Source organism: Peromyscus californicus, unplaced genomic scaffold (assembly GCF_007827085.1).
Source record: "Peromyscus californicus insignis strain IS unplaced genomic scaffold, ASM782708v3 Scaffold_4__1_contigs__length_199733344, whole genome shotgun sequence".
Lineage (NCBI taxonomy): Eukaryota > Metazoa > Chordata > Mammalia > Rodentia > Cricetidae > Peromyscus > Peromyscus californicus.
Genome location: NW_026294562.1, coordinates 91,064,579 through 91,087,905, shown reverse-complemented (window position 1 = coordinate 91,087,905; position 23,327 = coordinate 91,064,579). Strand labels below are relative to the sequence as shown.

General features: G+C 45.8%; 1 protein-coding gene across 3 annotated transcripts in view; it reads left to right on the top strand.

Moving 5' to 3' along the window:
* Parva (parvin alpha) overlaps window positions 1-23,327 on the top strand; it is a 155,579-nt gene that overhangs the window by 114,830 nt on the left and 17,422 nt on the right. For all 3 annotated transcript variants that reach the window (XM_052762982.1, XM_052762983.1, XM_052762984.1), the window contains exons 5-7: window positions 8,632-8,772; window positions 17,030-17,145; window positions 22,561-22,619. In XM_052762982.1, coding sequence (XP_052618942.1) covers window positions 8,632-8,772; window positions 17,030-17,145; window positions 22,561-22,619 — 316 coding nt within the window. The remainder of the gene's footprint in view (window positions 1-8,631; window positions 8,773-17,029; window positions 17,146-22,560; window positions 22,620-23,327) is intronic.

Below are 23,327 nucleotides of genomic sequence, written 5' to 3'. Positions count from 1 at the left end.
TATATATATATATGAAATATTCTTTGTCCCAAGAATTTGGGGTAAGGGATATTTAGCTTGTATAAGTATGTATCTGTATACATACACATATATGTGTTTCTACATGCCCTATCTTATGTGTTGGTTGTAGCTGTGTATGTAAGTACATGTGGCACTCTTAAAATCAAGAAGTAGGTCTTATTTATTTTTTCCAGGTTTTTCCAACCCTGTCCAGCTGCCTCGAACCTCACCTAGCACTTAATCAATGTATATTAGATAAATGAATGAGTGGCTAATATAAAATCTAGTAATTTCTTGGAAGCTAAACTGATTTGGTACTCAAACATCAATATTAATGAGTATTAATATTTAAAGGTTGTAAATGCTAGCTGAATACAGAATGGAAAGGCTTTGGCACATGTCATCATGGAGAAGATGTGCTCCTCACTGAGCATGTCTCCTGTGGTTGCAGCTGTCGGCCCCTCCAGCAAGATTTCTAATCAGGCTTAGAAGCTGAATGTCCTGTGCTAGGCTCTCGGAGCAAGGATGGAACGTGGCCACGGGGGAGGGTTACTAAGAACCTGACATCACATCTGTGTAGCTCCAGATCAGGCCTTGTGTATGAATAGGTCAGACGACTTGAGATGTCCTCCTTCATGTCACAAAGGCGAATCACACCAGCAACCATGCTCTTTGTGTGGACTTCAGTTTAGCCCTCTGCACGTGTAAGGCTGGGCACACAGATTCCAAATCTATAGGCAGGGTGTCCAGGTCAGGAGAACCAATGTGCCGCATAATGAATGTCATAGGAGCCCGGGGATAGACCAGTGTAGAGACAGGTCTAAATGACCCCTGTGACCTTAACTCCCCTCTAGTCTTCTGTCTTCCTTCCCGCCCCTGCAGCCGCTGCCTGTGCAGCCATCCCCTCCTGCCCCATAGTGCAACAGCCATCTCCCCATCTTACCATCAACTTTTCCCGCCGAGATCATCACTATGGATTCAGACCTCATCCTCTGGCATTTGACTGAACATTGCGCTCCTTCCCCCGACACGTGGCTTCTGTGTCCACGTGTTCTCCAGGTGGTTCTCTCCGGCCGCTGACACCTGCTGCTGTCTTCTCCTAAGGTTCTTGCTGAAATGGTTACTTTGCTGATTGCTGCAACCAAATAGGTGATGAGAAATAGCTTAAAGAGTTCCTCCTGGTTCACAGTTGGAGGGGACACAGCCCATCATGGCAGGGAAGACACGGAGCAGGAGGCAGCTGATCAATTGTGTGACACAGTCAGGAAGCAGAGAGAGACTCATCGTCCACCTCGGCTCTTCTTTCTTCCCACTTCCTGGGTGCCTCCACCCTTTCCTGCAGGTCCAACCATTGATGCTACCTACCATAATAGCTCTCACGTCACTCCAGAACAGCATTCTCCTCGGAACTGCCAAGCTCATCTTTAACTGTCTTCTTCCAGCCACCTGTGGCTGTCCCAAACAGGCTGTTTTCCTTGTTCCTCCCCTCCAAAGTCATTCCATTCCCACTCCAGCAGATGGATTGCTCGCGTGCCTCCATCCACACAAGTCCTGGCTGCTGTATTGTCATCTGTTGTGCATCAGATCCATCCCATCTCTTAACCATCACGCAAGCTCTCATTAAGGAGCTTGGCTTAGTCTGGTGTTGGGTAGGGTTAGCTCTCGCCATTATGCTCCAGCCGCCTTGGCTTAGAACTTCTCATTTCTCCTAGCTTCTTTGGTTCCATCTTTTTCTCCTGTACACCATTTCTTGCCTCAGTAGCTGAGATATTCCAGCTGGAGATATTCCAGATCTTTCTACATTTCACTACTCCACTCAACACTTAACCCATAGGACATTTGTCACTTTCTTTCTAAACATTGTGGCTTTGAACCAATTTTTGACTCTGAGTCACAATGGTTGTACAAGGAGTTTCCACGTGTTGTTCACCTAAGCTCCTGTTACATTCACAGCTGGCCCAACCATCACTCCAATACCAAAATTAAAGAGTTACCTTTAAAAGCTGGTTAGTCAAATTACAGGCTTCCTTTGGACACACTACTTTCTTGTTTAAAAATTGTTTAGATTTATTTATTTTTCATTTTATGTATGTGAGTGTTTTGCCTATGTGTACGAATGTATACCACATGCATGTCTGGTGCCTGGCGATGCCGGGAGAGGGCATTGTATCTCTTTGAGCTGAAGTTAGGGTAGTTGTGAGCCAACGTGTAGGTTCTGGGAACTGAACCCAAGTCCTCTGCAAGAACAACAAGAGCTCTTAGTTGCTGAGCCTCTCTCCAGCCCCTAAGGGTGCACTGCTTTTTAACATGATGCTCGGTTTCAGCATCGTAGATCAAATACTGCTTTAGCTGGCAGGTCTCCTTTGCTCTTGAGTCCACAGCGGTTTCCCATCTTTCCTTGTCTGTCACGAGGTTGTGCTTCTGAAGAATACCAATAGGCTGACCCTTAGTGTAAGTGGCCCCCAGTGCAGGCGACCCCTAGTGCAGGTCACCCCTAGTGCAGGTCACCCCCAGTGCAGGTGACCCCTAGTGCAGGTCACCCCTAGTGCAGGTCACCCCCAGTGCAGGTCACCCCCAGTGCAGGTCACCCCCAGTGCAGGTCACCCCTAGTGCAGGTGGCCCACTGTGCAGGTGACCCCAAGTACACTGCAAACACCGTCCGTGGAAACTGACTTTATCCACTGAAAGGACAAAGTTGATCAGATTTAAAAACAAAACAAATGTTAGAAGCAATCAAAATTCCTGGGCAAAGTGGCACACTGTAATACCTGCATTTGGGGAGTAGAAGAGGAAGATCAAGAGTTGAAGGTCATCTTCAGCTACATAGTGAGTTCAAGGTCCTCCTGGGCTCCTAAGACCTTGTCTCAAAATGACCACCTCAACATAAGGAGGTTACTAATTTCTGTCTGCAATAGAATTCAATTTCTAAGTAAATGAAGACACAAAAGTTGAAAGAAAAAGCGTGGAAATGATGCTATATCAGACTCTAATTAAAAGAATATGGAGGGATTTATTTCATGTCATACAAAGTAGCCTTTAAGATAAAAAGCACCACTAAATCACTGCAGATTGATGAGCAACTAAAATGACTAGAAAAATATGAAACTTTTAAAATTATACTTACGCATATTCATCACAAAAAAATTAAAAATGACAATCATTATTCCAAGGGACACAACTTTAATACTGGCATCCAGAATCTTGCAGCAGGAGACTCTTGAGTTCAGTGCCAGCCTGGACTACAGAGTGAGACTTTGTCTTCAAAAAGAAGAGGATGCCTGGTATCTTAACTAATTAGGGTTTCTAATTTCATGATGTGAAGCAACACCATGACCATGGCAACTGTTATAAAGAAAATATTTAATTGGGGCTGACTTACAGTGTCAGAAGTCTAGTCCATTATCATGATGGTGGGACATGGTGGCGTACAGGCAGACGTGGTGCTGGAGAGGTGGCTGAGAGTTCTACATCTTGATCTGCAAGCAGCAGAAGCTACTGAGTCCCATACTGGACATGGCTTGAGCATATGAGACTTCAAAGCCCGCCTCCACAGTGACACACTTCCTCTAACAAGGCCACAACTCCTAATAATGCCACTCCCTATGGGCCAAGCATTCACACACATGAGTCTACGGGGGCCATAGCTGTTCAAACCACCATACCAGGCATGATGGCGCATGCCTTTAATGCCAGCATTTGGGAGGCAGAGGCAGTCGGATCTCTGAGTTCAAGGCTAGCCTGGTCTACAGAGACAGTTCCAAGATAACCCAGGGCTACAGAGAAACCCTGTCTCAAAAAAAAAAAAAGAAAAAAAAGAAAAAGAAGAGATATAAAAGAACTTAAAGCCGGGCGGTGGTGGCGCACACCTTTAATCCACTCGAGAGGCAGAGCCAGGCGGATCTCTGTGAGTTTGAGGCCAGCCTGGACTACCAAGTGAGTTCCAGGAAAGGCACAAAGCTACACAGAAAAACCCTGTCTTGAAAAAACCAAAAAAAAAAAAAAAAAAAAAAAAAAAAAACACCTCTTAATAACATATTCAGAGGGCTGGAGAGATGGCTCAGTAGTTAAGAGCACTTGCTGCTCTTGCAGAGGACTTGAGTTCAATTCCCAGTGTATCACCTATATTATCCAACTCACAACTGCCTGTAACTCCAGTGTCAGGGGATCCAACACTTTCTTAAGGCTTCTGCAGGCACATATATGCAGGTGCACATACATGCACAGACACACACACACACACAAATAATAAAAACATTCAGAAAAGTTTAAAGGGCTGGGGATATGTAGATCAGTAGAAGAATGCTTGCCAGCATGCACAAGACCCTGGGTTCAATTCACAGTACTGCCAAATACACACACACACACAAACACACACACACACACACACACACACACACACACACACACACACACACACGTAAAATAGGATAGTACAGTTCACCAGCTCTGACCTCTATATAGTGTATGATACAGCCTCTAATTGGAGAACTCTCATTCTTTTTAACAGAATGTGGAATGCCACAAAATTTGGTTGTGTCCATAAAGCAAGCAATTCTCTCAGATTACTTTTTAAATTTAATGCCTGTTTGAAAAGAAAAGTAGTTTTGAGTAGTTGAGTAGCTGGAGAATCAGCAACACTGGAAAGGGGGTTGAGGGCTCTGATTCTCTGAGGGTGTGATGTGTGTTGCAACTCCAGGAGTTGAAGCCCAGGGGTCATTGTTCTGGGAATTGAGTTTATTCTGCCCTGTCTTCACACTTGCTGAATTTGTTGAATGCCATTCCATTGTTGTGTAAAGCCGATCTCTGCAAGAACATCTTAGTGTTCCAGCTAAATGCAAGGGAATGGTCACAAAGAAATACACCTGAAAACAAACTTTAAACCACATCCTATCTATTTCAGAATCATATTAGCACTTCCTAAAAATTAACCAATTACGGGCAATTTGCAGAAGTATGGAAATGTGTGAGAAATGGCTTCCCGGGAAAATAATGCTTCGGCAACAGATTTGTAAAGACCCAGCTAATATCACCCTAAGAATAGAAAAAAAATTAGAAGTCTAGAAAAAGAAAGTATCTTTAATTCCTTGGCATCGTGGAGGAAAATTATTGTGTGATTGTAGAAATCCTTGAATGGGGAGGCGGCTCAGTTGGGAAAGCATGGGCTGGGCTGCACAAGCATGAAGAGCTGAGTTCAGATCCCCGCCCCCACGTGAAAAGCCAGCTAGGGCAGCACATGTGTGTCCCCAGGCCTGGGGAGTGGAGACAGGAGGGTTCTCTGGGACTCACTGGCAGGCCAGGCAAATCGGTGGGCTCTAGATTTAGCGAGAGACCCTGTTTCAAAGAATACGATGAAGAGCAATTGGGGAAGATACCTCTAGCTTCCGCACGTGTGCACGTGTGCACGTGCGCAGATACACACACACACACACACACACACACACACACACACACACACACACACACACACCATAGGAAGGAAGGAAGGTCTTACTGAGGTGAAGTAAGGAAAGATAATCAGATACAAGAACAAATCATGTGAGGCAGGGGCTTTTAGTCTTGTCTGCAACCATCAGTTCCTTGAACACATGGGATGTTTAGGGATATTTATTGCAACAGAGAAAACTGGGCATGGAACCTGGCTAGATGCCTACAGAGGATGGTCAAGTGTGCAAGAGGCTCTATGTGCTGCATGGGAATTTTTTTCAAAAGAATGACTTGAACCTAGGAAGATGCTCAGGATATAAATTTGTTCAGAAGAAGGTGTGTTTTTCTGCCATGTGTATATGTGCATGATCACACACCCTCCTGCTTCTGTGTGTATTAGGAGGTCAGGGGACAACACGGAAGAGTCTCTCCTCTCCTAGCGTCGCATGGGTCATCAGGCTTGCCTGGTCAGGTGACAAGTCCCTTTACCCACTGAGCCACCTTGCCAGCCCCCAAGTATATATTTTCTGTTTCCCACCTATTGCTTTAAAAACAAGGACAAAGCCAGGTTTAATGGCTACAAATCCAGCACTCGGGAGGCAGAGGCAGGCCAGTTTCTATGACCTCAAGGCAAGCCTGGTCTACATAGTGAGTTTTAGGTCACCCAGAGCTACACAGTGAAACCCTGTCTCAGGAAAAAAAGGAAGAAAGAAAAGAGAAGATACTCAGAAATGGAAATGCTTAATGTTAGCCAGCAGAAGGTTGTAAATATGAAAATCCGTAGCATGGGCCAGCAAGTCTGTGGCTCACACACCCTTGTTCTCCCTCCCTGCCCAGCCCTCCGCTGAGACAGTCACCAGTAATCTAGCCCAGTGGCTTTTTCCCCCAGATCAAGATCAGGCTTCGAACCTTATCATCACAGTGTGCTGTGCAGCCTTCCCCAGTGTTGGCAATTGCAATGTATGAAGAAATAGCTTGCTTCTAAGGACAGTTCTAATGTCAGCATGAAACAATGGGGCGTGGCAGTGAGGGAGTGAACTTCCCTTTCTTTAATAGAAGAAGATCCAAAATGAGAATTCAACTTTGAAATGGAAAAGGTAGACTGAGAGCACTCGTTTGCTAAAAGCGCTTGCAGCCAAGTCTAATGACCTGAGTTTGGTCGCTGAGACCCATGGGGTCAAAGAGGAGGACCAACTTCAGCAAACTGCTCTCTGAGTGCCACACAAACTAACACTCTCCCCCCACCCACCTACACACACACACACAAGATATGTAAGGTTTGCTATATGCTTGATAAATCCTTGCACTTCAGAAATGAGAGATGGTTTGAATCCACTGAAAAGAGCAGAGAGATCCATTTGAGGATGCTGCACGTACAAATAGCCCGCGGTCATCCCGCCGTGGTGCTGACAACAACTCATGAATCTTCAGAAGCTGCACAGACTCTCCTGCGGACAGCCTCACACCAAGGAGCACATGACTTGTGTAAGCTAGAATTACAAAAAATAAATAAGCACTGATCAGAGCACTGATGGAAAGCTGAAATATTTATATGGCAGCCCTTGAAAACGCAGAGAAAAGCTATTTGAAACGCACTCTGAGCCGTGCATTCTGTCAGTCCTGAAAGAGCAGGGGAGCGTGGATTTAGATGAATCTAGAAGCAGGCACTGCAATTCCCATCAAGGAGGCTACCATTGTTCCGTCCTTTGTGATAGATTAAAATACGAATTTAGATTAGTAAACTGATCAAGCTGTCTCCTATGTCAAGACACATGAGATGCACTGGTATTAAAGCTCGCCACAATGTGAGCGCCATCCAGAAAGAGAAAAATCCCCACTCACCTATTACTGGATGCTTTCTTCTTGCTTCAAGTTTGTATATGATACTTTGCACAGGTGCTCCTGTGGGCTTCTTAGAGCATGGAAGTAATGGTCCCACGAGGGGCTCGTGTGTCTTCCACCTCGCTGGCAGGACTTATAGGAGGCCATCAGTTTTAAGACATAGTCTGATTTTAGGGATGTAAAAATATGGGGGGAAAAATGTGTGCCTTGGAATTGATACAATTGACATTGTGGCGAGCGTGGGGTTGGGGGTGGGGAGATGCTTCCATCAGACTGAGGTGGTTGGGTGTGACGCCCTTACAGGAGTAGACAGGATGTCTCTAAGAAGGACAAAGCTGGCTGACAGAAGGCTGGTCAGCTAGGACACTGGAGTATCCTTGGAAAAGGGGAGGGATGACCCAGAATTCAAGAAGAGCATTCAAAGGTGACCGGTTAAATCCCCCACTTCTGTGGTCCTGGGGGGTCCACGGCACAATCGAATGCTTCCCCAGGACTGGTGCTACCATTAGACAAGGAGCAGTGTCACTCATATCTAAAAGTTTCATGTCTGCAGATTCAACATGATACAAGTTAGAATCAACTAGAAAAAGAGTCTCAATGAGGGATTGTCTACACTCTACACTGGGTGGGCCTGTGGGCATGTCTGTGGAGAATTGTCTTAATGAAGTTAATTGATGTGGGAAGCCCAGCCCAGTGTGGGCAGCACCAATCCCTAGGTGGAGAGTTCTGAACTATAAATGGAGAAATGGAGCTGAGCACAAGCAAGCAAGTGAGCGTGCGCACATTCATCGCTCTGTGTGATGTCATGTGACCAAGTATCTCAGTAGCCAAGTGAACATGCATACATTCATCTCTATGTATGATGTCATGTGACCTCCCCACAGTGATGGAATGCAGCCTGGAACTATGAGCCAAGATAAATGTTCTCTACTGAGTTGCTTTTTGTTGGGTTATTTTATCACAGCAACAAAAATGGCATTATAACAAACTGTAAATTGAAATATTTGAGCAGAAATTATCAACTATACTAAAAATACCCATGCTTTTCTTGTCGTGATTCTATAAACAATATAGAATAATAGCATGTAATGATCTTTATGTTATATGGGGCATTTGAATAATCCAGAGGTGATTGAAACATACAAGAGGATGGCATAGACTCTAGGCAAACACACTCCCATTTTCCACAGGACACTCAACATCTCCAGATTTGATTATCTGGGGGATCCCCGAACACTCCTAGGCTTGACTGTAGATATTTGGTGATTGCATGAAGGCTGTCCTAAGTGAATGGATGAAGGAATAGGCATGAGTTAGATTTTCTGTGACTCAAGATAACAGCTGCTCTTTTCCTTGTCACCTCAGAGAAACTGGAGAGTGAGAAGCTTAATGTGGCAGAGGTTACCCAGTCGGAGATCGCCCAGAAGCAGAAGCTACAGACTGTGCTGGAGAAGATCAATGAAACCCTGAAGCTTCCTCCCAGGAGCATCAAGTGGAACGTAGACTGTGAGTTGTGCAGAGGAAGAGGACTGTGAAATGACACCAGTCCCCACCATTGGGGACACCTAAGCTGTAAGGCCTGGGATGCAAATTCGTTTCTCTTTGAGAAGCACCTTCCTGAGAAAGCTAGTGAGCCTGCAGACTCTGGGAGGAAAAATAATAAAATGTCCATGTCAGCATCCCTTTATCTGGAAGGCTTTCTGTGGCAGCCTTATGTGAGGTCAGCTCGGAAAGGAAACGACACATTTCTGGAGCCACTTCTGAGACCCACGCAGCCCGCTGAGAGCGCTGCTGTCTCCAGCATGTCGAGACACTGGGAAGCTGCAGCTGCAGGTCCACACAGCTGAGAGGCCAAGAGGGAGGCTTCAGTTCTGTCCCAAACCCCACACCCTGTCACTTCCACTCTGCTTCTCAGAAGGAGCAAAGATACGGCTGAGGTCCAAAGCACTAGCAAAGGGCTTGTTTTAATGTTTTATTTATTAGAGTGTGGGTTGGGGAAGGGCGGAGAGATGTGGGGGAAGGCTCATGCCATGGTACAGATCTGGAGGTCAGGAGACACCTTTGTGAAGTCAGTTCTTTCCTTTCACCTTCCCATGAACTCATTTGCTTGATTGCATCTGTCTACATACCTTGGTTTCTCCACTTAGTACAGGACCCCTGCCCCTTCCTAGGGAATGACTCCGCCCATACTGAGTGGGGTCTTACAGCTGTGCAGTCACTACAGTGAGGGGGGATTTTTTTTTTTCCTAAGTTTGAAATTTTTTTTTTTTAACTCTCCTAAGTGGTAGAGCCATTTTAAGTCTTATAAATGGGACGGGTAACCTCTGCCACATTGATTCACCTCAGTTAACAAGTCTACCACAAACACTCACAGGCCAACCCAGTGCAGTCAATCCTGCATCGTGTCAAGTTGACAGAGTCAATCATCAGGCTTTACAACAAGCATCTTTACATATGTAACCATCTTCCTGCCCCTAGAACAGGACTTTTTTAAGGTCTACCTTTCACTGCTACTGTAGCTCAAAAATTTCAGAAAGTATAGACCTCTTTTTTCTTTTAATGTTTTAGCTTGATGCAGACCCCCCTGGAACTGTAGTTACAAATGGTTGTGAGCTGCTGTGTGGGTGCTAGGAATCAAACCCAGGTCCTCTGGAAGAGCAACTAGTGCTCTTAACCTCTAAGCCATCTCTCCAGTCCCTATGCTATTCATTCTTTTGCTGCCTCAAGAGTGTGCCTTGGCATCCGATATAAACTCTCACTCAGATTCAGCAGTAAGGCAGTGGGTCACTGATACTAGCAATGACTGTCTATCCCCGGTAAGGGAGTTGAATGATTTTTCTCTTTGTAAAGAAACAAATACAGGTTTTTTTTTTTTTGTTTTTTTTTTTTGGTTTTTCGAGACAGGGTTTCTCTGTGTAGCTTTGCGCCTTTCCTGGAACTCACTTGGTAGTCCAGGCTGGCCTCGAACTCACAGCGATCCGCCTGGCTCTGCCTCCCGAGTGCTGGGATTAAAGGCGTGCGCCACCACCGCCCGGCTACAAATACAGGTTTTAACAGTGCAAATAAAATAGTTACATGGTGTGTGGATCTAAGAATCAGAAACTTTATTTTATGCATTCCATTTATAGGACTTAAAATTAATTCATCCCCTAGGAGAGTTTTTAAATATTTTTTTTCAAACTTAAAAAAGAAAAAGAAATTTCCCCCTCCCCCACTGTAGTGACCCCATAGCTGCCAGGAGCCATCTCCTCCCCTCATTTCTGACATTGGAGCCAGAAAAATGCCCAGTACCTCCTTCAGCATAATTATACCGTTGCTGGCATGGAACAGTGGGATAAGCCGGGAACAGGGCATTCTCTGCTTAGCCAGACTTACCTGAGGTAGAGGACAGGACCTGGCTTCAGGCCCCAGAAGCTACCCTGCTAAGGAGCCCTATTTCTCTGTGCCACTGGGAAATTAAATAGTGTTCAGAAAAGGACACCTGGGACTGGAGAGATGGCTCGTTGGTTAAAGTGCTTAGCTTACAAGCATGAGGCCTTGGGTTTGAGCCCCAGCACGCACATTTAAAAAAATGTTTAAAAAGCCCACAGTAGTGCCACATGCCTGTAGTTTCAGTGCTAGTGAAAAAGAGGCAGGAGAAGCTCTGGGGTCTGCTGGGTAGCCCAGCTAAGTGAGTAAGTAAACTCCAGGTTCTGTGAGAGATCCTGTCTCAAAAAACAAGGTGGAGAAATTGAGGAAGACATTTGACCACCTAATACTAATCTCTGACCTCACACATATACATACAACATATGCACATATATACACATATATGCATATATACACATAGCACACACACATACACACACAGACAGGCACACACACACACACACACACACACACACACACACACACACACACACACACTCCCTGCTTGCTAATATCAGATGGCTTTAGTTGGATGTCTTCGCTGTCTCTCTGTTTACCTCTTATGAATTACTCTTCCTGGCTAGATCTCCAGAATGGAGATGGATTAGTGGGTCAGAAGGGATAATTATCCTCTTGGCTGCTCCCTGTGATGCCTCTGGGCATCAAGAAGAGCTGGAGCTTGTTTACAAGAAGAAGCAGTGTGTTCTAGAAGGAACAGAGCAGGCACAACTCACAGGGAGAAGTCTCTCCTTTCTCTGTAATCAGCCCTGTCTGCATTTTGGGACACTGTGTCTCCTTTATGCTCAGGACAAGGGTGGCAGGGACAGGCTGCTGAGTTACCGAGGTCTTTGATCTAGAACTTTAGGGGTTGCTTTCTTTTCTGTTCACAAACAGAATTTTTTATTATTGAAAATTTAGAAAATGCCAGTGTATATAAACACATTTAAATATTAATGTCTATTTTAACCTTTGCAATGCTCACTCGCCTACCTCAGGCAATCCTTTTCAGCACCCTCATTTCATAGATGGGGAAATCAAGGCACAGAAGAATTATGGCACTGTGAACGTTGCCATCCCAGGGTCAGGCATTCTAGCTTCTTCACTATCGTTTCCCGAGAATCAGGAAGCGTAACTGGTGCACTTCATGCCCCCAAAGTTTGCTGAAGGAGCACCACGGTCCTGGTTACAGAGTGATGGATAGCAGAGGTGGGAATCTGTTCCAGAGAACCAGCTGTGGAGCCAGACTGTACTGAGCCTGTCCACACAGCCTCCATAAGCTGCCGACCCACAGATGGGCCCTGAAATGTTTGGAGTTATTACTTCAAGGTGTGTGTGTGTGTGTGTGTGTGTGTGTGTGTGTGTGTGTGTGTGTGTGGTGTAATAAAGAGGGTATAGACTATGCTTTTTATTTATTCATACATGAATACACAACTATGCATTTATAGACTGTAATCTCCCAGTATCTAAAGGGGGTGTCTTTCAACACTCCAGGCAATGCCTGCACCATGGGTAGTTCCAGACATTACATGTCTATGTGTATAGACACACAAATGGAATAGCGTTTCTATCTTTTTTTATTTTAAGTTAGCATGCAAAGTACTGGGTTACACTGTGCCATTTCCATACCTATGTGTCACTATACCTGTTCTAATTCATCCTTCTCTCCCACCTTCCTGCCCCTCTCTTGCTGATCTCATTCCTCACCCCAAATAGTTCTTTATTCTGTTTTCATGTCACATGTATCCCATTCCCTCTTTTTTTGGGGGGGGGAGGGGTGGTCTTTTTGAGACAGGGTTTCTCTGTGTAACAGTCCTGGCTGTCCTAGAATTCGCCCATCCCCTCTTTTTCCTCTGTCCTTCAAGATCTCTTCCTCCTCCTCCTCCTCCTCCTCCTCCTCCTCCTCCTCCCCTTCTTCCTCCTTCTCTTCCCCACCTCACACATGGGCACGCACACACAAAAAAAAAAAAAAGAAAAGAAAAGAAAAGAAGAAAGAGCCATGGCTTGTTTCACTTAATGATTTCCAGTTGCATCCATTTGCCTACAAATGTCATAACTTCATTTTTCTTTATAACTGAATTGAATTGTACCATTGTGTACATATACTGTATCTATCCATCTGCTGATGGAGAGCTAGGCTGGTCCTGTTTCCTGGCTATTGTGTGGAGTGCAGCAGTAAACATGAGTGTGCAAGCATCTCTGTGGCATGTTGACTTAGAATATTTTGAGGTACAGCAGGAGCGATCTAGCAGGCACGTATGGTAGTTGTATTTTCAGTTTCTCGAGGATCCAGTCTGCTGATTCCTTAGTGGCCCCACCAGTGTGAAAGAGGGCTCCTCACTCCCTGTGTCCCCACTGGGGTCTGTTGGTACTTGTTCCCCTGGTGGTAGTCATTCTGACTGGGGTGAGCTGGACTCTCACAGTACTTTCGATTTGCATTGCCCTGAGTCTAAGGATGTTGAACACCATTTCAGATATATATTGACCATTCCTATCTCTCTTGAGAAATGTCTCTTCAGTAATTTGCCCATTTTTGATTGGATGATTTAGGGGGTAGAATGATGTTTAAATTTTTTAAGTTCTTTATTGTGGATCTAGTTAGCAGGTTGTCTCTCATTCTGTAGGCTATTTCCTCACTGGTGGGTGATTTCCTCTGCTGTGCAGAAGCTTTTTAATCTCATACGGTCTCATTTTTCAATTTACGGGGTTATTTCCTGAGCCTTGTGGCTCTTGTGGGAAGTCCTTGTCTCTGTTGTATAGAAGTCTTTTACTTAGGTTGTCTTCTAGGAGCTTTAAGTTTTCAAGTCCTGCATTAGGATCTTTGATTTTGTCCATTTTAAATTGATTGTTACTCAGGGTGAGAGATACAGATCTAGTTTTATCCTTTTACGTATAGATATCTGGTTTTCCCAGCACCATTAGTTAAAGAGGCTATTTTTTTCTCCAGTGTATGTTTTTTTACATTCCTCTTGGAAATCAGGTGGCTGTAGCCATGTGGGTTTATTTCCTGGTATCTACTCTCTCCTATTGGTCTACGGGTTCGTTTTGTGTTTCTGCCATTAGTGCCTTTTCCATCGATCTATCAACACATTTATCATACGCAATGACCATCACTGCTGTGCCTTAAGGTGTGACAACAAAACCACCATGGAGGGCTGGAGAGGTGGCTCAGCAGCTAAGAGCACTGGCTGCTCTTTTAGAGGACTAGGTTTAGTTCCCAGCACCCACATGACAGCTCACAACCATCTATAACTCCAGTAACAGTAGATCTGATACCCTCCGCTGTCCCTGTAGACACCAGGCACACATGTGGTACACAGACATGCATACAGGCAAAACACCTATCTACATGAAATCAATAAATCTAATTTTTAAAAAGCTAGCATGAATATTCTTTTTTCATAATTATGTCGAATATTCATTCTTACTGTAGATCTGGTTTTTCTCTATTATTGAAAGCTCTCCCTTTTTTCTTAAAGGCAGCCCTTCATACCTTCACTTCAGCATATCCGCATTGCCAGCCTCACTGCCCTCATGCCCTGGGGCCATCATTAAGTCAAATAACACGGTCACTGTAATACTGAGGCAGCCTGACACCTGATATGAGCACCAGGTGACTGGCAGAGGAATAACATCCACGGTGTGGATACACTGGACAAGGAATAGTCCAAGTCTTGAGAAGGGCAGGGTGACACAGCTCAGGATTTCATCACACAACTCAGAATGGTTTTATATTCCTTTTCAAGTGCTGATCACAAGTCCATGTTTGTACACAGGCATGTATGTATATACACCTGTATATATGTGCATGAAGATGTACATGGCTCATGTTCTTGACTTGTTTCTGTGAAATTTTCCTTTAGCAATGTTAATATTTCGGTGACATTGTCTTGACGTAACAGAACCCTTGCCGTGATTTTCTGTGCGTACAAGGGTTCTGTTATGTGGCTGTACCATAGCTTTGGAAGGCTGTGATTGATGACATGGTTGATACATACGCCTGGTCCAGCCTCAGGATTGCAAGGAGAAACTTAGACACAACTGGAAGAAAAGCAGAAATGGGTGGGTTGCAGTTAGGACTCGAAAACCCTCATCATGGTCTGCCTCTCATGAGCTCTGCTATTGGCTTTTATAACATAGGGTTTCTCTGCTTAGGAGGGAGAAAGAAGGCAGGGGTAAAAATAAAAAATAACCTTCAGGGGCCAGCGACATGGCTCAACGGGCAAAGGCGTTTGCCACCAAACTTGACAGCCTGAGTTAAATCCCCAGAACCCACCACATGGTGGAAGGTCACATTCAACTTCCAAAAGTTGCCCTCTGACCTCCACATACATGTCATGGCACATGTATGCCCCCCATGTAATTAAGAAAAAATTTTAAAATGGGTTCCAGAAAAACAAACAAACAAACTTCAGGAACCTAAAACAGTAGGGTCACAAGTTCAGGGTCAGGTTGGGCTTCACAGAAAGTTCTGGACCCAGCAGAACTGCATGATAAGAACTATATGGTTTTGTTGTCTCTCAACAACACAAACAAGTTTGGAAGCCCCGAATCTGGCCATCCTCTTCCTCCTGGATGTGAATGTTTCCCAGGGTTTTGCTTTTGATGATGTGTGGCACAGGCTGGCATCTTGGTCCACGTTCTCTGTGTGACTGTATGGGGTTATTTCTTTTGAAAAGAATTCCCTGGAGGACAGAGCATTTGTTGAAAGGGTCTGACATCTGTCTGATGCCTTTGATGTCACTTGCCAAGATGATGTACAGTGGACACCAGCCAGGACTTGACTGACCTGAACTTTTCCAACATCAAGTTTGTCATTAAAAGCAGGAGGGCCTAAAGTGTGCTTACAGCCCCCACAGTCCAACCTGGGGGTGACATAACAATCCTGGCTGAGAAAGCAAACCCTGATGTGACTCTGTCCTTCTGTGAGAGGGCCATGTCAGTGGTCCAGTCCCAACCAGGAGTTGTTTTGTAGGTTGTCACTGTAGGTCAGAGTCAGTGGACAGTGTTTTCCAGAAATGAATTTTCTGGAAGACGGGCCTGCTGCTTGGTGTCACGTTGAGCCACTGCTGGCCATTAGGAGACACTGCCAGGATAAGGAACAGCCATGATAAGGAACAGTGCTAATGATGTTGAAGGACTGTCTGAATCATTTCCTTTCTTGGTGGCTTCTCCAAGCTTCTAAAGTAGTTTTTTTGTTTTGTTTTGTTTTTTGTTTTATTTTGTTTTGTTTTTTGATGTGGGGAAGACAAATGACACCCTGATAATAAGCCCAATGCAGGTGACATAGACATGTGCTACTCTGGATTCTCCCTTAAATGTCCCTGTAATGAAGAGCCCGAAGCTAGTAGGACGGGACAGGCAGGCAAAGAGCCTGACGGGTCTGCCCTTTATGAGACAGGAAGAGAGAGGGTTGGCATGCCCTGATTGCCTCCGTGCCAGGTACTTTCTCATAAGTTATAATAAAACATACCAGTCATTCCTGGCCACCTGCAGTGTTCCAGGGGCTCTGTCTACCCTTGTTGTCTTTGGAAGTCTTCACAGTGTGTATGTCCACCTGGGAACTGCCATCCTTGTTTGAGGAGATGAAGAGCTTAAGGCTCATTGGCCAGAGTGGCCCCTACCCAAAGCCATAATCAGTAAACAGGTAGCCGGGAAACAAAGTCACATTCAAATTCTAGTCTGCCTGACTCCATGAGCCTTGTATAAGTCAGTCTTTATCCCATCTACTGAGAAAGCTACACCCAGAAGGGCCTAGCCTTCAGCAGCATAAGTGGTCTAGTATGTGCAAAGGTTAGCACCTATGGAAGACACTTGAGTTTGCCTGGGGATATTGACTCCACCCACCTTATCAGGCACCAGCAGCCAACCTTTCTGAGTGGTTCTCATGCCTTCTTCTAGGGAGGTTGGCCCTAGACAGAGGAAGAGACCCAGGGCTCCTTCCTGACTTGGTGTCTCTTGATTAAAGAAAAGTTTGTGAACAGCACTGGACAGGGGAAGAGGTAACAATCCGGTATTCCCTGTCAGGTGGGGAGGGAGTGGGTGTAGATGAGAACAGGGCAAAGAGAGCTGATGTGAGCTCCAGGCTCACTCGGTGGTGCCGGAGTCCTCATGGGGAACCTCAAGTGGGAGTAGAGATACCATGTTGGAAATCTACCATAGTATCCAAGAAGGAACCCATGGGGCGTGGCCATAAATTGAGAGGGTTAGGGATGGGGAGAACAGATGGTGACTGGGGGAATTCCCTGATGCTTAGGGTGCAAGAAGGGGACACTGAAGGGGGGTACTACTGTAACCTCAGTAGATGTCTCTCTTGCCTAGAATCTGGAGAAAGACTCTTCCTAATCTTGCATTTCAGCTGTACATGCCAAGAGCCTGGTTGCCATCCTCCACCTGCTGGTCGCTCTGTCTCAGTATTTCCGGGCACCAATCCGACTCCCAGACCATGTTTCCATCCAAGTGGTTGTGGTCCAGGTAAGAGGAATGCTCCCCTATATGCATGCACCTTGATTCACAGAGATCTGAGCTCTGCAACAGTCAAAGCATGTTGAATAGATGCTTAGAAGGACAGCCAGTGAGGGTTAAGTAGACTTGGTTGTGCTGTGTGTTGGGAGGCATCCAGCACCTGCTGTCTTATGCCTGGTAAACATGCAAAGAATAAGAATGTGTGCTTGTGTGTAGTGTAGTTTTGTGTGGATTTGTGTCTGGGTTTTACATAGTGCTGCTGGGAGAGTCTCTGTGCAACATATACCTGAAGGTACATAGTGTATACATTTGTGTAGCTGAAGATGTATAGTATACATGTTTGTGAGCTATGCAGACTTGAACAGGAAGAGAGGTGTTTGTATGTGTCATGCACATTCTCTGAAAGCTTTGGAAAATTACATTTTTGGTTAAGTGTTATATATGTATTGTGTGTGAAGGAATGTGTATTCAACAGTGTATGTGTGTGTGTATGTGAGAAGAATGTGTGTTCAAGCATATGTGTATGCATGTGAGGAGTGTGTTGAAGCCTGTGTGTATACTCATGAGGAGTATGTGTTCAAACGTGTGTACATGTGAGGAATGTGTGTTCAAATGTATGTGTGTACATGTGAGAAGTGTGATGTTCAAGCATATGTGTGTGCATGTGAAGAGTGTGTTCAAGCATATGTGTGTGCACATGAGGAGTGTGTGTTCAAATGTGTGTGTGTGCATGTATGGAGTGTGTGTTCAAGCATGTGTGTATTCAAGGGTAAGTAAGAGTATGTGTGTGTGTGTTCAGTTGTGTGTGCAGGAATATATATATATCTGTATGTGAAAGGAAGTGTGGATGTGTTCAAGCATGGGGGTGGGTGAGAGTATGTTTATGTGTACGTTTGTGTGTAGGGAGGGAGTGTCGTGTATTCAAGGGTGTGTGGGTGTGTGCTCGTGCACACACATGCATGCATGTTCATGCCCCTTGCTGTTGCTTCTCAGTCCCCAAGCAAAGCCCAGCTGGGACCTCAGGCCGTCTCATCCAGCCTGTTGGATGGAGTTTCCATTCACATATGGTCGTGTAGTTTCCACAATGAGGGTGCAGTCTCTCTCCCCATAGCTAGCTCACTCTGCTCCTAACCCCATTAAATACTCAAATGCAATCTTATTTTCCAACTTCGTGCCCACTTAACAAAAGGTCATCATTGTGTTTGTTTGTCTCTGGGTTGGTTTTTTGTTTGGTCTCCAAATAAATATGCAGTGAGAGGGTGTGCTCTGCATGCACACAGCCCCTTGAGTATCCAGGGCCATCCAGGGTTCTGCAACAGACAGCAGGAGACAGCTCTGCCATCAGTCAGGAAGAGAAAGCTTTGGGGCTGGTTTACTATGCCAGATCAGGTCAGACCTGTTCACAGGACAAAAGGGCTTTGAGCTGAGCTTTCAGGTCAGACAGTAACTGGAGGGGAGCATTTGACAATGGTGCTCCTAAGCAACGATCACTCCTGCCCTAATGAGAAAGTCTTTCTTCCACACCTCCTGGCACTCGACTCTGCAAAGCATCATAAAGATATAATAGGAATAGGGTGCGTTGGTGCTGCCTTCAAGGAGACAGGACGACACAGAGGGGACAGAGGGCTGGCCTTGACAGGGCTGAGCTGTGTGGTTCAGACCCTTAAGTGTGGCTGATAGACAGGTACTCAGAATCCTTGTCATTGAGCTCTTTGCCTTTATTGCCTTTGTGGCCAGCCCAGAGCATCCTGGAACAACTGTCCTCCTAAGGAACCCAGACCATCTCCATTTGCTATCCTTACCAGCCAATAGCACCCGAGTTCATCTTGTGTTTTGAAACGCTGCCACAGGGAAGGGAGGGATGGATGATGGAGCACAGAGGTTTTGAAGTCTGTTAAACTGCTTTGGGATATGCAACCCAAAGCCATAAAAGGCACAACACCAAGAGTCTGATAATAACTGGCCTTTCAGGGGTGACCGGCAGCTCAGTACAGTTGGCTCAGTTGTGAATGGTGTACCCCTCTGCCTCAGGGTGCCAATGGTGGATGAGACTGTATCAGGTGCTAGGGGTGGGAAAACCAGGGAGATTCCTAGCCTCTCTTCTCAGTTTTCCTCTGAACCTAAAACACTCTAACAAAGGTAAAAACAAACAAACAAACACACAAAACAAAAACCTGACCTCTCTCTACAGTTAATTCTGGAGTGCTTTGGTGACTAGCCAGCAAAGGCACTTCCAAGTCTTTAATTCTTTTACAACTCTACATACAATCATTCAGTTCCCACATGGCTCTGCTGTTGCTAGGAGAGAGAGTTCTAGGTAAGCGGGCCGTTCACATCTTCAGTGGCCACTGTGCCTTCTAGTTCTTTGTCCATTTATTGAATATTTTAGTTGTCCTTCTGAACAGGTAAGATGAACAGTTCTCTAAGAAAAACAACAAAACTTACCTGTTGCTTTACTACAGACAAAAAGGAAAAAAAAATGATTTGAGCAGCAGAGTCTGTGGGAGACTGCTATTTTGAAACAGTGGTCCCTGCAAACTCACATCTCAGACCTTATTTTGAGCTCAATTATCAGCCATCAGAGGCAGTTGTTGGTCTAATTTCTGCTGCAGAGACTTTTGTTAGGGTGAGGACATGGAAAAGGGGTTATGGAGTGTACGTGTGGGGCGTGTGTGTGTGTGTGTGTGTGTGTGTGTGTGTGTGTGTGTGTGTGTGTGTGTTAGGGTTTGCAGGGTGATTAGCTTTATCAAGAGAATAAGCTCAGAAGCAGGACTCAGAACTGGCAAGAAATACCTGGTGTGATAGTACACAACTGTACCAGCACCTGGAAGGCTGAGGCAGGAGGATTGCTGCAAGTTTGAGGCTAGTCTAGACTATGTAATAAATTCCAGGTCAACCTGGGCTACGTAGTGAAGCCTGTTTTAGGGGTTTGGCTTTGTTTTGTTTGTTTTTCGAGACAGTGTTTGGAAAACCTGTGTAGCCCTGGCTGTCCTGGAACTCACTTTGTAGACCAGACTGGCCTTGAACTCACCGAGATCTGCTTGCCTCTGCCTCCCAAATGCTAGGGTTAAAGGCATGTGCCGCCACCACCGCCTGGCTGAGGCCCTGTTTTAAAACAAAAACAATAAGGAAAACAAACCTTGCCGAAAGTGAGCTACAAAGCTGTGTGGCTATCCCTGCAGGGATAATTAGAGATAGGAGCTTCGAGGACTGCCAGCGAGGGCTCCATAACATCCACTTCCTTCCCTTAGGTGTGGACTGGGAAGTGAGAGTTTCTGTCTAATGGTGGGCTTCCAAGACTGGACAAAGATTCCAGGAGCCCATGTGGAAATCGGACATGTTTCACACTGAATTTTGGACAACTCCTGATTTCTCCTCTCTGGTCCCTTTCCACACCCATTTCCTGTTACTTCCTCTTCCACCCTGATTGTCCCTTCCTCCTCTAATCAGAGACTCTTGACTCTATCCAGTTTGCCTTTCCTTCTGAGGAAGGGTTCGCCAGGAAGCTAGTGTCTGTGACTATTGAAAACATGAGTGGATGTTTCTAGAAGTTTGGGGAGACTCCAGAAGGCATGTTAGCTGATCTCCTGAACTCAGAGGTCCCTTCTTTGTTTGATGAGGGAGGAGGGTGGATTGAGACAAGGTTTCACTATGTAGCCCAGGCTAGACTCAAACTCTCAGTCCTCCTGCCTTAGCCTCTAGTGTGCCGGGGTTAGAGGTGAGCGCCACCACACCCTAGCTCAAAGGCCCCTTCTTAGCATTAATTTGGGCTTTGGGACAGTGACTTTGCTCTGCCAGCCTTTTATGGTGCCCTGCAAGGGTACAGAGGGACCTGGTAGAGTGAGTTTTCTCCTGGAGTCTATCAAAAGGTCATAGGGAACCCTTGTGCTCCTTCAAAGACCCCATGCTCAATTTTCCAGCCACCCTCCAGTGGAGCTGCTCAGGAACCAATGGCAGCCACCTGCCCCTAGAGTGACCGTTCCCCAATGTTTCCTCTTCTTGGAAAGCATATCTGACCACCTACCTGGAAGTCCACATAGTACTGGGCTATATGAGTCCCTGTCTTTGAAAAGTGCATAGGGAGAAGAAGAGAAGGAGGAAGAAATTGGCTGGACGAGGCCCAAAGTGGTTGCTTTGCCCAAAGTGAGCCATGTGCCTAAGCAGTGAGTATGCTGCTCACTCACAGTCCCCAGGCCAGTGTAAGTGGAGCCTGCTGGAGCTAGAGGGACCTGAGACTGTCACCCTTCAACTCAGCACAACGGTGCCAGTGATTCACTCCGCAGATCAGTGCTGCTCTCAACCTTGGTTCTAGAAGCTTCTCTCTGCGGTGGGTAGCAGTCAATGCAGAGATTCATAACTGCTGATCAGAGTGCTGAGAATAGGTGACCGCTGAGTGCTCGGCCCTAAATGAAACACCTATACCAGTCCCCTCCAGGCTCAGGGAGTATCACCAAAAAGCAGGCAAAAAGAATCAAAGGGCCAGAGGATGAGGATGAGTGTTGTGAAATCCTGGCTTCTGGGCTTGACGTGGCCATCACACTCATGAACCCTTGTGGCAGCTCTGTTTGCCTGCACAAGACTAAGCCAGTCAGCAAGCTTGAATGGGACACGGTGGGCTCCATCCTTCACTAAGGAACCACTGGCCACTGGTGACTGCTAAGAGATGGGGAGTCATTTTCTTTCGGGGCCCGTGACCTCTGGTAGGTTTCCCATGTTCCCATGGATGGCCCCACACCCGTGTGTGTGCAGGCAATAGTAATGGGCTCAGTGGGATACACATATAAACATGAAGCTGGGAGTAGGAAGATGAGAGGGTCCGGGGTGTGTGTGTGTGTGTGTGTGTGTGTGTGGATATGATCAAGATAGTGTATACAACATGTTGTATATATGTGTGAAACTATCAAAGAATACGTTAAAATACTCCAAAAATTAGAAGAGCTCCATGGTTATTGCGTAAAAAGCAAAACAAAGCACACGTTGTTGCCTTTGCCTCTGTCTGAATTCTCCAGGCTGCCCTGCACACCTCCATGCCGCCCCACAGCTCTGCTGTCCACAGTGGCCTCCCTGCAGGGCCCCAGCTGGAGGCAGACACACCCAGCCAGCATTTCCACTGGGTTTGCTGTGCCTCACTTGCTCCCCGCTCCCCGAGGCAAACAGCTGGCTTCCAACAGAAATCTTCAGTAAAGAGAGGCAGGCTTCACCCTCCAGGAACCAGCCTCCTTGTTTGGACTGAGCACCAGTTGCAGTCGGTCATGATGGTGCAGCCAGGTGCCCTCAGATCACTCACTGCATTTCCCCTTCTCGAATCTTCTCATCTCTTGACCCTCTGATAAAAACGCCCATGACCGTCTCCATGTCAGGAATACCAAGTGATGTGTCCGTGTGGCTAAAGCCTGTGTCATTCTCTTCTCTTCTTCCTTTCAGAAACGAGAAGGGATCCTCCAGTCTCGACAAATCCAAGAGGAAATAACTGGTAACACAGAGTATGTCAACACCAGTGTTGCCAGCGAGTCTGTAATGGAACACAGATGTTTCTCTGAAATTCACCCATTTGCTGATATTTAGTTTTCATTTATTGGGATTGCAGGAGGGATTAAGCTGCAGCCGATGATTATAGCTTAGCCTTCAAAACATGCCTCTTGCTGCTTAAGGTACAGCCCTGGGTGGGGAAACGGGGAGAGAGGAATTAGCCATGATTGAAAATTCTAATTTTGTGGCACTCCAGGAAAAGAAAGTATACCCCCCAAAAAGCTAACCAGCATGAAATCGTCATGTGGTAAACACGGGGCCAATCTGAATTGTTAATCTTCAAAAGGATGACGGTTTTTTTTCTTCCTTCTTAAGTCTGATTTATTTGGTCATGTTCCATGACCCAGAAAACCCTCTCTACCTGGCAGATGTCTTTTGGGTTTGGGTTTGGGTTTGTTATCCTATTTATTTTTAGAAATTTGAAGATGAAGAAATACGAAAGGTTTGCCGTGAGAGCGGGGAGATGGTTCAGTTGGCAAAATGCTTGCCACACAAACATGTATGAGGACCTGAGTTCGGATCCCCAGCACCTGTAAAATGCCAGACATGGCTGTGTGCACCTGTTATCCCAGCACCAGGGAAGCAGATACAGGGGCTCTGGGACCCACTGGCCGGCCAGCCAAATCAGCAAGTTCCAGGTTCAGTGAGAGACCCTGTCTCAA